The sequence below is a fragment of the Tigriopus californicus genome, chromosome 8 (genome assembly GCF_007210705.1).
Source record: "Tigriopus californicus strain San Diego chromosome 8, Tcal_SD_v2.1, whole genome shotgun sequence".
Taxonomy (NCBI): domain Eukaryota; kingdom Metazoa; phylum Arthropoda; class Copepoda; order Harpacticoida; family Harpacticidae; genus Tigriopus; species Tigriopus californicus.
The window spans coordinates 2,595,299-2,609,371 of record NC_081447.1 but is presented as its reverse complement, the minus strand read 5'-3'; the positions used below and the strand labels follow the sequence as shown (position 1 = coordinate 2,609,371).

At 43.4% G+C, this 14,073-nt stretch overlaps 3 protein-coding genes across 4 annotated transcripts; 2 read left to right on the top strand and 1 right to left on the bottom strand.

The window, feature by feature from the left end:
* The first annotated feature begins 1,248 nt into the window (after window positions 1-1,248).
* LOC131884661 (elongation of very long chain fatty acids protein AAEL008004-like) lies at window positions 1,249-2,401 on the top strand. The gene is made up of 2 exons (XM_059232501.1): window positions 1,249-1,711; window positions 1,791-2,401. Exons 1-2 carry the CDS (start codon window positions 1,438-1,440, stop codon window positions 2,318-2,320), a joined length of 804 nt encoding a protein of 267 aa, XP_059088484.1. The 5' UTR covers window positions 1,249-1,437; the 3' UTR covers window positions 2,321-2,401.
* A 319-nt stretch (window positions 2,402-2,720) lies between these two features.
* Window positions 2,721-4,644, top strand: LOC131884662 (elongation of very long chain fatty acids protein AAEL008004-like). Its single transcript, XM_059232502.1, is given in 3 exon segments — window positions 2,721-3,203; window positions 4,053-4,271; window positions 4,274-4,644. Coding segments are annotated over 3 exon segments (717 nt in total). The 5' UTR covers window positions 2,721-2,920; the 3' UTR covers window positions 4,489-4,644.
* Window positions 4,645-4,646: 2 nt separating this feature from the next.
* Window positions 4,647-10,029, bottom strand: LOC131884660 (junction plakoglobin-like). 2 transcript variants are annotated; one of them, XM_059232500.1, is made up of 7 exons: window positions 9,780-10,029; window positions 8,615-9,073; window positions 7,527-8,377; window positions 6,979-7,458; window positions 5,932-6,327; window positions 5,753-5,852; window positions 4,647-5,247 (listed from the first exon to the last, which is right to left on the bottom strand). In XM_059232500.1, the coding sequence occupies exons 2-7, from the start codon at window positions 8,976-8,978 to the stop codon at window positions 4,970-4,972; spliced, it is 2,469 nt and encodes an 822-aa protein (XP_059088483.1). In that variant the 5' UTR covers window positions 8,979-9,073; window positions 9,780-10,029; the 3' UTR covers window positions 4,647-4,969. The 2 variants fall into 2 exon arrangements, with proteins under 2 accessions (XP_059088483.1, XP_059088482.1); XM_059232499.1 differs by lacking the exon at window positions 9,780-10,029 and adding an exon at window positions 9,160-9,432.
* Between the last annotated feature and the right edge of the window lie 4,044 nt (window positions 10,030-14,073).

The following is a 14,073-nucleotide window of genomic DNA, read 5'->3' as shown; positions in this document are numbered from 1 at the left end:
ACTTCCTTCCATTACAGCCTGAAGCCTGGGTCGTGTCTAGGCCTAGGGGAAAAATGTAGAAGCCTAAAACCTGGGTTCTTACATTTTGGGCCAAATTTAGGGCCAAATTTGGAGAGAAAAATACCCTTTTATAGCAATTTGGCGTTCTCAGGTCAACTTTTTTTCTCATTTTTGCAAACATTTTCCCACTAATCTCTCTAGTGTCTTTTTGACAGCAGAAATAGGACCTATCTTGATGAAAAAGACATGGTAGTCTTGATAGTTTAAATTCATATTGATTCAAGCTCAAGTAAAACACAAAGTGGGTCAGTCTCTTTCTTAGTTTTTGGGAATGTCAATGTTTAAGTGAGCAAGATGGCCCCAAGAACTGAGTGGGAAAGATCGCTTGGCAAAATTTATGGCATTTGATGGTTGGACTCAACCATTGGATGGTATCTAGATTGTATTGTTTAAAGATAAACAAATTAGATTTTTAGACACTTTCAAACTACAAAGATATCAATTGAAATCTGACTTGCCATGTTACTCGATTCTTTATTCATCTAAGACCACTTCAAATGATGCTTTTTGATGATATAATTCTGGAATCATACATAAATTATCCCTAAATAATAAAACGTTTAAGCTTTCAGTATTTCTTCCTTTGGATTTGTACCCAACAAATAAATTTTGGACTCAATCAAAATCGTATATTATATTTTTACGCTTTCCCTGGCCTAGCCTATTGTCATAGCTATGTTTTGTTTCAAAAAATTGAGTTAAAATCGACAAACATTTTTGGCCATTTGTTTCATCTTTTTTCCGATATCTAGTACTGTCCCCTAATATAATGTGCTAGCATATCACATTTTTTCACATACATCACTCAGATCACAGCCTTACCATTCCCAGCAGTCCATCTCTTTTATCAACTTTCAATTTTCCTTGGCAACTCAGTGCGGATGATACTGATATCGGCGTATGAAGTTTATCCTCTCCATAGCGCGACGTCCCACACGCTCATAGTTCACCACTCCCGGGGTCCATGACAATGTAGGCGATGTACGTTTGTTCCGCTTGTTTCTTGCAGTGTGTAAAATGCCCGTCTCTCTCTGGCCGAGTCTTAGGACTACTGCTGCCTAGGAACTCTCTTGCTCATTGCCTACACACAGATCTATCTATCTATTTAACCAACAACGTACAAGTTGGGCCTACTGAGAATGGCGTCTCCTCGTTGCCTCCCTTCAAGGCACTCAACTACAAAAGAGCTTGAAAACTCGCCTGAAACGTCTAGCAGAGTTGCAGTTGAGTTCGGCTCTGAAGTGGTCGGGAGTGAGAACTGAACAGGGTCTCTCTGGCTGTATTTGTGGAGAAACGTGCATGTGCTGAAGGAGTTGTTCTTGTTCCTAAGGAGACCTGGCGGAGGAAATTGCCGGATCTAGACCGATTGACAAGACCATGGGTTCCCTGATACAGTCCTACCACGAGTTGTGGGAGATCCGAGATCTAAGGGTCGAAGGATGGCCTATGATGTCCACCCCGTGGCCGACGGTGGCCTTGTCTGCCGCTTATGTGTATCTGGTGACCATCTGGGGTCCTCGGTTCATGAAAGACCGCAAACCTTATGAGCTGAAGATGCCCATTCAGATCTATAACATCATTCAAGTGGTCCTCTCCGCATACATCGTGTACGAGGCTTGTGTCAGTGGTTGGACCAACCATTACAGTTGGGGTAAGTTCAGTAGCAATTCAAAATGTTCCATGAATGGTTTTTTTTTTCTAACCATGTTTTTTCCGGCGTTTCTTTCTAGTATGTCAGCCCGTGGAAACGAGCTCCGATCCGGATTCCAATGCCATGCGAATGGCCAGAATTGTATGGATCTATTATCTGAGTAAATTCGTCGAGTTCCTTGACACTTTCTTCTTCATCGCGCGCAAAAAGTTCTCACACGTGTCCGTTCTGCAAGTGGTCCATCACAGTATCATGCCCATCTTTGCGTATTGCTTGTGCCGATGGCTTCCTGGTGGTCACGAATCCTTCGGTGGGATGCTCAACTCTGTGGTGCACTTCATTATGTACGGATATTATTTCATGGCCGCCCTGGGTCCGCAGTTTCAAAAATATCTGTGGTGGAAGAAGTATCTGACCACGTTCCAAATGATCCAATTCTTGGCTGTGTTCACCAAGAGCATGATTCTGATCTTGGGACTGGCCGAATGTGGATATCCGTGGCAGTTCTCGGCTGTGACCGCCAGTATCATGGTGGTGTTCTTTATTCTCTTCGCCAACTTCTTCATCCAAAACTACCTGAACAAACCCAAATCCAGAAAGAGCGCTTAAACCCCCAAAGCTTCCGCCTATTTTATGTATCTCGTCATGCGATCCAGATAAATAAATGAAAAATTCTCGTGAATCTTACAACTACCCACGTGATCTTTCTTGCTTCTGGCGCAGCCAGGCATAATTTTGAACGTGTACTTTAAAACAGAACGTACTAATTCTACTTGACGTTTTCGTGGTTATGTAATCATTCCACGACTCATCCTCATGTGAACATGGACAAGAAAGCAGTATTAACTAACAGTCGATTGGGTTTTGACCTTTGAACCATACATCATAGCTACGCTAAGGGAAATCATCCGAACACGCCGCGCTCATAGAGAAACACGTGGTCTTGGGAGAACAGGTTTGATAGCTAAGGCCCTTCATGATTTCAACGTACTATGCATACACCTTCAAGCTATCTCAAACAGCAGACCACAGCTCTGCAGTCTTCTTGTGACTTACGTGTGTCAGAATGCTCAGATCACTCGGTGTGGCCTGATCTTGAAAATTGACCATAATTCCCCAGCTGCGACAACGTGTGTAAAGTACAGGCAAACGGCTCCGGATGAGTTTCGGTAGTGTTAGCTCAGTTAAGGATCGCAACTCGGGAAGACCATGGCGTTGACCCAAAACGATAGCTTTATGGACGGGTTTGTCCGGGAGAAGCGTGATCCGAGAGTGACGGATTGGTTTCTTATGTCAAGTATTTATCCCACCTTGGCTCTCTCGGTGGCTTATGTGGTTTATGCTAAAATCGTTGGTCCTTGGCACATGAGGAAAAGTGAGCCATGGAACGTGAAAACGCCGCTAATGCTCTATAACTTGCTTCAAATCATCGGGAACGTTTGGTTACTACAGCGCTACCTGAAATTCGGATGGTTGGCCGGCTACAATCTGGGTAAGCGAGTATTTTTCGATGTTCCTTTGCAGAACTCATGTCAATTAGGGCCAAAGGACATTTTTCGATAATGCCGTGAAGATGAATCACTTCGAATGGTCGAGCTTTTTGTCTTGTTTGTTAAATTGTTATTGTAACTCTAATAATAGCACTCAACGCCAAAGGATGAAGATTTACTTACTCTTAGTGTGTTGCTTTCTCTGTCCTTGACTTCATTCCAAAGAACGCTAATGTTTAGCTAATGCGAGAAGACACTATCTTACGAATGACCCAACTTTTCTAGTCATTTTACAATTCACCACAACCGAAATAAAACAAACATATTTCTTAGTGGTCAAATAGGGATATTTCGAGGGAAAACATTTTGGGTTAAAGGATCGCGTTTTACAGACTTTACGCCAATGACAAAACCAATGAGTCGGAATTTATCCATGGACGGCTTCCATGGTTTGTCTTAGTCTATTTGCAAGTTTATTGTTACTTTTTGGGGTTGTTTATCTACACGATGAGTGCAGCCCAAGTCATCACTTATTTACATACTTTCATTGAATTTTAAAGGTACATTTTTATTTCATTCAAAAGAAAAAAAAAATCAATTTTCACCATGAAATGGCAGAAAATGTTTCAGAAAGATAAAGTACTGCAGATGATTTTATGATTCTACCAAGACAATTTGGCTCCTTAGTTGCATATGCAAGGTTTGTTGATTATTCAGTGGCTCACCTGGAGGGGTTATTGAGTGTGCCAAACAACAACCCCATTCCTCAAATTGATTGTATTCAATCATAATATTCACCCTATTCGAGACGAAAGAAATGCGTAATGATACCGTACATTGCCTATTTTCAGTTTGTCAAGATGTGGAACGAGATGCGGATCCGAGTTCGAACGGCTATAAAATGGCAGTGACAATTTGGTGGGCCACCATGTTTCGCTACTTGGACTTCATGGATACATTCTTCTTCATCGTCAAAAAAAAGTTTGGTCACGTGAACGCTCTCCAAACCATCCATCACTTCCTCATGCCCATTTATGGCTGGATCGTGCTCAACTATGGACCTGGAGGCAGGATTCTTTCGGCGGTATGGTCAACACGGTTGTGCACACCATTATGTACTTCTACTACTTCATGGCCGCCCTTGGGCCTCAATATCAGAAATATTTGTGGTGGAAGCGCTACCTCACAACCTTTCAAATCGTTCAGTTCGTCATCGGCTTCTCCAAGTCAATCATCGTAGCTTTGGGATCGTGGAATGTGGATATCCCTGGCAAGTGTCGGCCGTGACGAGCATGAATATGGGACTGATGTTCGTTCTCTTTGTTCATTTCTACATACAGTCCTACATGTCAAAAGCTAGCTCAAAACAGAGATCAGACTAATAAGCGATCTCCATATTCTAATATCAATTCAGTGTATTAAATGTGCAGGATATTCACATCATATTTTTGTTGGGACATTTCGTTTATTCAGTGAGTTCGACATTCACGCACGAGACAATCGAGACCCGAGCAGAATAATTGAGAACAGCTGAATATGATAGATGTGATTATGTTCTGGCAACATAATTTTCATGCGTAAGAAAATTGTGTACAAAACTAGAAATATTTCTTTTCATAGCGGTATTGGAAGACGGGGTTGTTTCTGATAAGAGACATTTCTCGAATACTTGGCACTTTGAGATCGTTGAATGTTATATGTATGAAGACATGAACTAACTTGGTGAAGAAGACCCTCGAGGAGAAGCCAGGATCCAGTTTACTTCGGGCTAAGGCAAGCTATTGTCAAAGAAGTTAAACCCAGCGGAGAAGTCCGGAGACATAACCGAGCCCATATCCATGAAATCGATATTATCATCCATGTCGAATTGATTCGGTTGAGTTGGATGAGATTGATGCGGATTCATGTCCCCAAATTGTTGCGGATGAAGTTGTTGTTGTTGCTGCATGGGGACCTGCTGATGTGGAGGCTGTTGTTGCTGTTGTTGCTGTTGTTGATGATGTTGCAATTGTTGTTGTGGCTGGTTCATCATTCCTTGGTCAAAGCCTGTACAAAAAGTTGATGGTCATTTGAATGCGGGCAATTTTTTGCTGTTGATGCAGTTCAAAGGAAATAGAAGATTAGATGTGAAAACCAGAGACCAAAATAGAGTTGGCGCAAGGGTCGTTCAACAGACCTACTAAAGTGGAGTTGGGGAGTGCTTGAGAATAATTGTATGCTTTGTCGAGGCAATGTTAGTACAAAAAGACCATGTTTTTGAAACGCAAATTACTGTTCAAAAATGAAAACAGATCATTGCCAATTCAAACAAGGGCAGTTTATACACACACTTCATACAGTATGATAAGCAACTGTCACTCAACTACGCCTTGTGTTATCAAGTTAGTGCATTATTTAAGAGTTAGGTAGCTTTGGCACTTTCTTGGAGGAAAAAAAGTATTTGTGATCGCAAATAATTCAAAGTTTGCCGCCTTTTTTACGGACTGAACATGCTTTCACGTCTCTCCTCCCACCTCTTTTTTTCAAGGAAATTCCTTAACAAAAATCTTACCGGGTCCAAAATTTCTTTGCTGAGCCACATTCCCAGGCATATTGGAGGTAGCATATGGAGGAGGATACATTTCTGGATTGGGCACACCTTGCATTTGATTCTGAAAAAATAATGAAGACACTGTTAATGATGAACCTCGAGAAAGGACAATGATGGGCATTGAAGGGAGTAAGATTTACCCGTTGAGGGATGTTGGACTGCATGGGTTGATTCAAGTTGGTGGCTCCAATTTTCTTGACCGACTCTATGTTGAACAAAATGGCATGAATATGGCCAGTGATCTTCTCGTTCTTTGAGTTTGACAAGTTCCTTAAGGCCTCAAATGATGCTTCTTTGGCCAACATGGACGCTCCCATGGGATCAGACGAGATTTCTTCCAAGGTTCCGCACGAGATTCTCTGGATATTCTCAGAAGGACTACCCATCATCTTGTTCAATATCAAAATTAAATGCGGTTCTCGAAGAATGGTACGGTTTTGGGGCTCCTTAGACATGGCATAAATCACTCCTGCGGCAATTTCAATCACGGCTTGAAGCCGCACATTTTCAACAGGCTGATTCGAAAGTCTTCCCGTCTATAATTGAAGAAAAGATGAATTGATTATGCGCATATTTCCCATGAGAAGAAACCAAACGAGAAAATTCAGTTGGCATTCAAAAGTTCTCCAATAATTGGAATGGAACCCATTTCTTTTCACTTCTCTCCCCATTCATTATTTGGGTCACGAGAAATGATCCCTTAAACATGATGATTTCAAAAAATGCCCAATAGTGTGCCAAGTAAATATGAACAGCGAGTTAGCTTGGTGGTGAAAAAGGTGCAAGATTACACATAAAGAAAAATGAACGCATTTGTGCCTCTTAGTATATGCTTCGTGCCTTGGCCATTTTGGTTCGAAATCTGAAAACGATTAGTGTTATGTTATAGCATTTTGAAATCGCATAAAACAAGTTAACATTTTCCAATCTTTAATAAATTGAGTTAGGTCAATAGCTAGCTAATCAAAAACAAATTTCAACTTTCTAAACAAGATCATCAAGCCATACATGTAAAAGAACATACCGGCAATAAAAATAAAACATGTTCATGATTTTCTTCAGGCACGATTCAAAAGTATGTTAAAATATTTTTCATCACAAAACGGACTTGCTGCTCGCATGAACATCCTGATTTTAAAAATCAGTTACGTATACGTGACTGCTAGAAGTATAGATACGTGTCTTACCAGCAGAGAGTCGACGAGGTATTTCATGAAATCCTTGCAATGTACCACACAGCCCTTGTCTCGCAAGATGAATTGATTGCCGGGTCGTTGGGCTAAGTTCCTTAATAAGCCCAAAATGGCCTTGATCGAAGGCCAATGAGGAAAGGGAGGCGTCTTCATGTAGTAATCCAAGAGACCCATCAACAGGGGTAAGGCATTCAATTCCTCCAAAAGGAGAGTCTGGGCTACATCAGCTTTGACATGATTGTTGGTCACATGGCGAAGGGCACACACGGCGGGTTCCAAGAGATCCTTATTGGTCCCGAGGTTCTTGATGACCCCCACTAAGGCTTGGATCCCGTTGGATTGACACACTTGAAGCTTGTTGGCTTCATTGTTGCACGTCAAATTGAAGATGATGCCCGCCGCACAAATGGCGATGTGTTCGTCTTTGTGTTCGAGTAGTTCCACTAACGATTCAATCAGAGACTTGACATCATTCTGGAGGAGAAAGTACAATAGAATAAGAACAGATGAATCTCAAGGGAAGTTCCTCGCTCTCGACTTACAATAGTGGAGGCAGCGTCTGAGAGATTCCTTAGGGCCCAAATACAATGAGATTTGGTCTGGTTGCTGCTGTTCCCCAAATGCTTGGCAATGGCATCGATCCCACCGGCCTGAATAATGGCCACTTTGTTATTGGGACATACGGACAGGACCTTCAGCAATCGAGAGGTCATGGTGAGCAAGCTCTTGTACGTCTCGTTCTTCATGATCTGCACCAACAACTGCGGCCCACCACAATCTAAGATGATCTTTTTGGTCTGCGAGTTTTGCACCGCCAACAATCGCAAACAGTCCGTCACGATAGCCAGGAGCTTTTCCTGGCCTTGCCGATTCAGGAGCTTGGTCAAGGTCTGCACGCCCTGACATTGGCGAATCCCGTTCTTGGCCGACTCTTTGATCCCGTCCTCGGCATATAGCAGCAAATTGTGTACAGCCGCAATGGCCAGGAACATGATCCGGTCTAAAGGACACGCCAAAAGTTGGACCAGACCAGGCAAGGCATTGAATACGACAATGGCTTTCCGGCCATCGCCGATCTTGCTCAACTTGCCCATGATGTTGGTCGCACTCCGGGCTCGATCACTGGCCTGATCCAGACCTTGTTTGGTAGGGTTGTTGTTGGCTTCGATGAGCACCTCGATGGCGTGGTTGAAGGCCATCACCAAAGCGTTGATCAACGGCTCCGAGCGAATCATGGCCTTCAAGAAGTTGTCTTTGCGGAGGAACTTCTCCACATTGACCAAGCACTGATCCACCACATACTGATCGTCATCGGCTAAGGCCGTCACCAATTGGGGAATGAAATCGTCCGGTTCGGTGTGGAAGCCTTGGGAAGAATGGATCGAGGATACCTCTGGTGGAAGAAACCAAAAAGAAAGACGATCATTCATATATTTCTAGTGCATCTGAACAAATATGGTCATCCCTTCTCACTGGAAAGGGCTTAATTTTTGGTAAGGAAACAGGTCTTTTGGGTCATTTCATTCTGAAGGTTCTGGTATTGGTCAAGATAAGTATCAGAGCCGCATTCCGTGACTCAGTGTATGCCCCCAGTGCACGGAATGCCATAAGAAAATCAAATGATTCTTACCACTCTGAGCCATGGAATCCAGATCGTAGAGGGAAGAGCCGGTGATTGAACCCGGTCCGCCCACATAATTGCCGTCCATATCTTCTTCATGGCCGGACATGGAAGGCGGTTGAGTGGTGGAGCCAGAGATAAACCCGGATTCGGTCACTCGAGCATCCTGCTGTTGCTGTTGTTGCAAATAATGGTTTTGTTGCCACATAAACGTCTGGTCCCGGGGTCCAAAATTGCCCTCATCCACCGGACCGCCCCATTGATTGCTCCCATCCGACGAGGGATAGGCCGGGTTGCCGCCTTGGGAGCCGGGGGGTCCTGGCACCGACCCAGGGGCCGTGGACGGTGGGGCCGTGGGGCCCATCGGGTCCATAGTGAACGAATGCGTCAAGGATTGCCACCAAGCCGACTCTGACTCCGGCGAGTTTCGCGGATTCACTCCGTCAAGAAAATCCAAACGGTCCAAACCTGTCCAAGGCCAAACCAAAGCATTAGTACCCGTTCTCTGTCACCGTCCAGGACTACCCCCTTATCCTTAGCCCGCCCACATCTACCGTCCATTGAGCCTTGATTGCGTGTTCCGTCCTGCCCCTGGTCCGACCGTTCCACCCTCAATCAATCAATCACTCAATCCATCAACAACTAGGTAAATAGTCGGTCGATCCATCAACCGATTGAGGTATGAATCAAAAAGATAAGAGAAGAGGCAGGAGAGCTTTTATCTCGTGGACGAATCCAATCCAGTCACAGCCTCCCAGAGGCTCCGAGGGCTGCCTCAGAGGTACGGCTCAGAACCCGGCCTCAGGAATTTTCCCAGAAAAATGCCAAATGCCATGGCGAGTGGACGAGTCGATTACTAATGGCTTTCACATTCGAATCGAGACTTGAGGGGTAACATGAGAGTGCAGGAGGCAGGCATGCATGCATGCACGCATGCATGCTGCATACGTACAGAGGTAGGTAGGTACCGGGGATATTGGCCCCCCACCCTCCCAGGAGGCTTTCCCTTGGCATAAATCAGAATCCACCTATACGAAGTACGGACACGACTCGGGCCAGAGTCGGGCAGGAGTCGGGCTCTTCAGCGGTCCAACACGCATTCAGCCATGATTTGTTTGTACCGCAGAAAGAAACCAGACCGGGTGTTTCTTCAGGGAAGTAAGCGAATTCTTACCTCATGGATCAAGAATCAAGGATGATGTCTTCGATACACGCCTTATTGTAGTGGAACACGAGTCCCCGTGGGTCGAGTGTGCTGGCTTTGTAATTCCAGTCTGTGGCTCGGAAATGGCAGTTGCAACGAATTTGGCCCACTAGAAAGAGAGAGAGAGAGAGTCTGTCTTTCTTTCTTTCTTTCTTTCTTTCTCGAGGTCTCTCCTTCTTGGAAGATGATCGGTGGAGTTGCCGGAGACCTGCCGGGTCGTCCGGTGGGCCAGAGTGCGCCCAGTCTGAGCCCACTCAGCTTAGCGTCCACCTGCCCAAAGTTTTGGGGTCTGGGGATTAATACACGGACCAACGTGAGTTTTATCATCCAGGATCCGTCACCCTAGCGTTATCTATGGGGGGAGAGCTCACGCCGAGAGCTTCAGCGAGTCCATAACAGGTGGTCGTAAAAGAAGCTGCCAGATGAGCGGGCGGATAAGTGACGGTTAAAGGTGGAGTAGCTCGTAGCTAGTCGATCATCTTGGGCCAGAGGACCCAAGATCCTCAGGCCAATGCCATGGAAAATGGAAGGAAAGTGAGGTTTAAAGCTGTGCCCAGCTTTGCTCGTTCGTTCTCTGGGCCGGCCGCAGGGAATAGGGATCTAGTTGAGAAGTTGAAGAATCAAACGGAATGATGGGTTAATATTCATGGTGGAGCCCCACCTGGTACCCCAGAACGTTGGGGTGTCAAGACAAATTGTACAGATTAAGCTCTCAAATATGTGAAAGGCTCATGGAGAACGATGTCATGGCTCACTAATTTTCTTTTGAAGAGTAAGACCAAAATTGCGTGTATTGTCATTATTAACATTTAAATCTTATTTTTGAAAAAGAATTAATTTTGATGTAGATAGTAAAGTATTTAGAATGAGATCAATGAAATGCTGTATGAAACAATGTCGCAGTAATTCAATAATATTGTAAGAAAGCAGGTGGATGAAAATCATAGTTATGATTCAAAATGTATTTTGATACCGGACATCAATCCGCCTAACGGAATTGGAAATGGGCGATGTCAAGGCTGGCTTCGCCAGGGGCTCACCCTTCTGACACTAGCACCTTCAACCAAAAAAAAATGTGAATAAAATGAACATTTTATAGCCTCACGCAAATACTTACAAAGCTTAACACGCAACCTTTGAAATATGTCTCGTTCTCTCAACTTACAAGGATTTTTAAGACACAAGTCACGCACATTCTTACTTACAACAAGATGTAAGGTGTGAACATATGGTCGTTCAATAGCAACGGGGAGGTATCCTTGTCCATGGGAAAAAAGTTTCCTTTGAAATATGTATATTTCAGGATCGTTGTAGTAACATAAACTTGAATTGGATGGTCCTAAGATCGCCATAAACCATGTGGCTTGTTTTCGTGGCGTCTTGGAATGACGTGCCACTCTGGTGCAATCTAATTAGCCATGGGAAGTAGGGTGCTCAGATTGTCACATTTTGTGACAAAAAGCTCAAATTGGTAGCAATTTGAATGCTCATGGCATTTATTTTTGCTACAAATATTTTTCAAGAATAAGTATAGAAACATATGAACTTTGCTTATCATCTCATGAAATATGAATTTCTTCTTAAAAGTAAAATATTCCAAATGCCTGCCAGAACAAAACCACGTTAAGAAGGGCTAACTATTACCAGATCTAGAAAATAGGTTCTCCAATGACAACCAGAAGGCCTTTGTTTTATTCAAAAAATGCATTTTTATAAAATTGATTTGGCACTGATTAGCATCACTAGGACGGTGCCTTGAGCTATCAATAAGCGAGAACGATTTTGTTACTCCTGCTTTGATGGGTGAGTACAACATTTCGTTCCGAAAAACGTCGATTCCAAAGCATTGACCACAATATGAGGTTTTTCAAAACCATTCCTGTCCAGTGATCATACTTCGTGCCATGAAAGATTAAGACAAGACCATTTTCATTTTAAGTGGGAATTCCATCAGTGAAACAACTCCTGGTTGCAGGTGAATGAATGCCCAAGATACTCTTTACTTAATTCTGTCAATGGTTTTGCTCCCCTTATCAGTATTCGCTTTTTAATGGCTCAAGGCACTGTGTAGGCGAAAAATCTGTCCACCCTTATGATCACCTACGACAATGAGAAGGCGATACCATTGATGGGAGAGTGGAGAAAATTTGATGGCGGACCTTTAGAACTTGTGAGAATAATGTGTCAGAGAAAGAAGTGAGAAGTGGAATCTAAGGTGTTGTGCTGGGATTCGAGGGCGGGTTGGAATAGCCTTTTCAACCTTTTCTATTTCATTTCCACACCGCCCAACTCAATTGTGGTGTCAAGGTGTCAAAAATACATTCTAAACAAAAAAGTTGATGGGCAATTTCTGATTTAGAAGCATAGTAAAGTAGCATCGGATATAAGAGCATAAAATTTTAGGCCACATCTGTATTAACTTACCAAATGAAAGTAATTAGAGAAGACGCACTTAAATAAGATAACTAATAAATGAACGTGGACTGTATTAGGTTCTTTTTTGGATAGCGGAAGCGGAAGTTGTGTAGCTGACATTCAGCTTGCTCCCTTTTTTCATTCCTCTTTATTTCTGCAAGTAAATCAGCTTACATAATATTTCACTCAACCTTGGATCGCAGATGAGTTGTTTCGACATTCCCCCCGACAAATTGTGAGACATCTTCAATTTGGCTCGAAGTAAACAACACCGATGTTGAATGAGATTTGCTGGTTTTAAGAGGAGAAAAAAGCCTGGTTAAATGACATGGCCAATTGAAAAAAAATAACATTTTGCTTGGCGGCTGTTCAGGACTTTAGGTAAACTAGCGAAGGCAAAAATACTGACACTGCGCGAAGCACCCCCGCCCAAGCTTGGATCCATGACATCGAGAACTGTGGAGATGAAGACAAGGAATCAATTGTCCATCTGTTGATCACCACAGGTGCGATTTGACTTTTTCACTTTCTCAGATTATCCACAGGAGTGTGCAATAATCTCTGGCGAATTCAGTCCCGGGTTTTGACTAAGAAGAGGGTCGTAAATCCAATTCTCCCCACTCGCTTCTCTTTCTTAAGATCGATTTGGTCGTCACTATTGGTTGATCAACTAGACGTTTGTTTTGAGTTAGGTAAGAAAGTAGTTGTTTAAATCGGAACAGTTAAGATGAATAATTTCCTTTGAGTAGTTTGTCGTAATGACCTCGAGGATGGCGCTTGCGTTTTTTCTTGATCTCGCGAGGAGCCACACTAGCATCAACTGGAGAACAAGAATTTGTCTCTGCTACGATCTCTGGAGCATCAACATTGACGTTGGTTGAATCAACTGTGGGAAGTCTTTCAGGTGGTTGGTCTTTGACCCGCGGTCGGTGAAAATTGGGTTGGCCACCCCGCCTCTCACTTCCAACAGCAATCATTGGACCTCCGAGCAACTGATTTCTTTCTTCGGGAGAATCAACTTTCATCGGCAAGTCTTGGTGGGATTCGAGAAGAGCAACTTGTCTCATCGTCCGTTCTAGAACATGTCCTTGAGGCATTTGAACCAAGACTTTTGTCGCAAGATCATCTTTGTTACGGAGAAGTTGTTTGATACGTGCGAGTTGCCACACGTTTTTGGTCAAAGTTTCGTTTTTCAAAAGAACAACATCGCCGACGTTCAAATTATTTTTGTTTGATTTTGTCCATTTAGGTGAAACACTGAGTTGTTCTAAGTAATCTTTGGTCCAGCGAGACCAAAGGAATTTAGGACTTGTTTCCTTTTCAGCCACATGTCTTGGAAAGCAATCATTTGGAAGGGTTTTGGGTCTGTTGTAAGCAAGTGGCTTAAATTTCGTCCATGAACAAGCATGTTTGGAGTTATTGGGAGAATGGAATCTGCATCGGCGGTTATTGCAGCCAATGGACGGTCATTGAGTATACTCTGAATCTCGACGATCAATGTTCTTAAAGTTCGAATTGTGACAGATTCGTTTTGAAGAGCAATCCGTAGTTGGCGTTTAAGCAATCCGCACATCCTTTCTGTAACTCCTGTGTCCATGGAGCAAACGGAGTGCTAAATTCCCAATGAATAGGAGTATTCCCTCCAAAATTGTTGTTGCGAATGGCCGACAGATTGACATTAGTGTCTACTAAAAGTTGTTTTAGGTTTTTGTCTGCTGCGACGAATTGTCCAGCTCTATCAGAGTAAAACGTGTTTGGTCGTCCTCTGTGGCCGATAAAGCGACGGAAAGCATTGAGAAATTCAGAGGTAGAGCAATTTTTCTACTATTTCCAAATGAATGGCTCTAGA

Coding starts and splice junctions, on each gene's coding strand:
- LOC131884661 (XM_059232501.1), top strand. CDS start 1,438: ATGGGTTCCCTGATACAGTCCTACCACGAGTTGTGGGAGATCCGAGAT. Junction 1,712..1,790: donor GACCAACCATTACAGTTGGG/GTAAGTTCAGTA, acceptor GTTTCTTTCTAG/TATGTCAGCCCGTGGAAACG.
- LOC131884660 (XM_059232499.1), bottom strand. Junction 8,378..8,614: donor GGATTCCATGGCTCAGAGTG/GTAAGAATCATT, acceptor TTCTTCCACCAG/AGGTATCCTCGATCCATTCT. Junction 5,248..5,752: donor GCAAAGAAATTTTGGACCCG/GTAAGATTTTTG, acceptor CTTTTTGTACAG/GCTTTGACCAAGGAATGATG.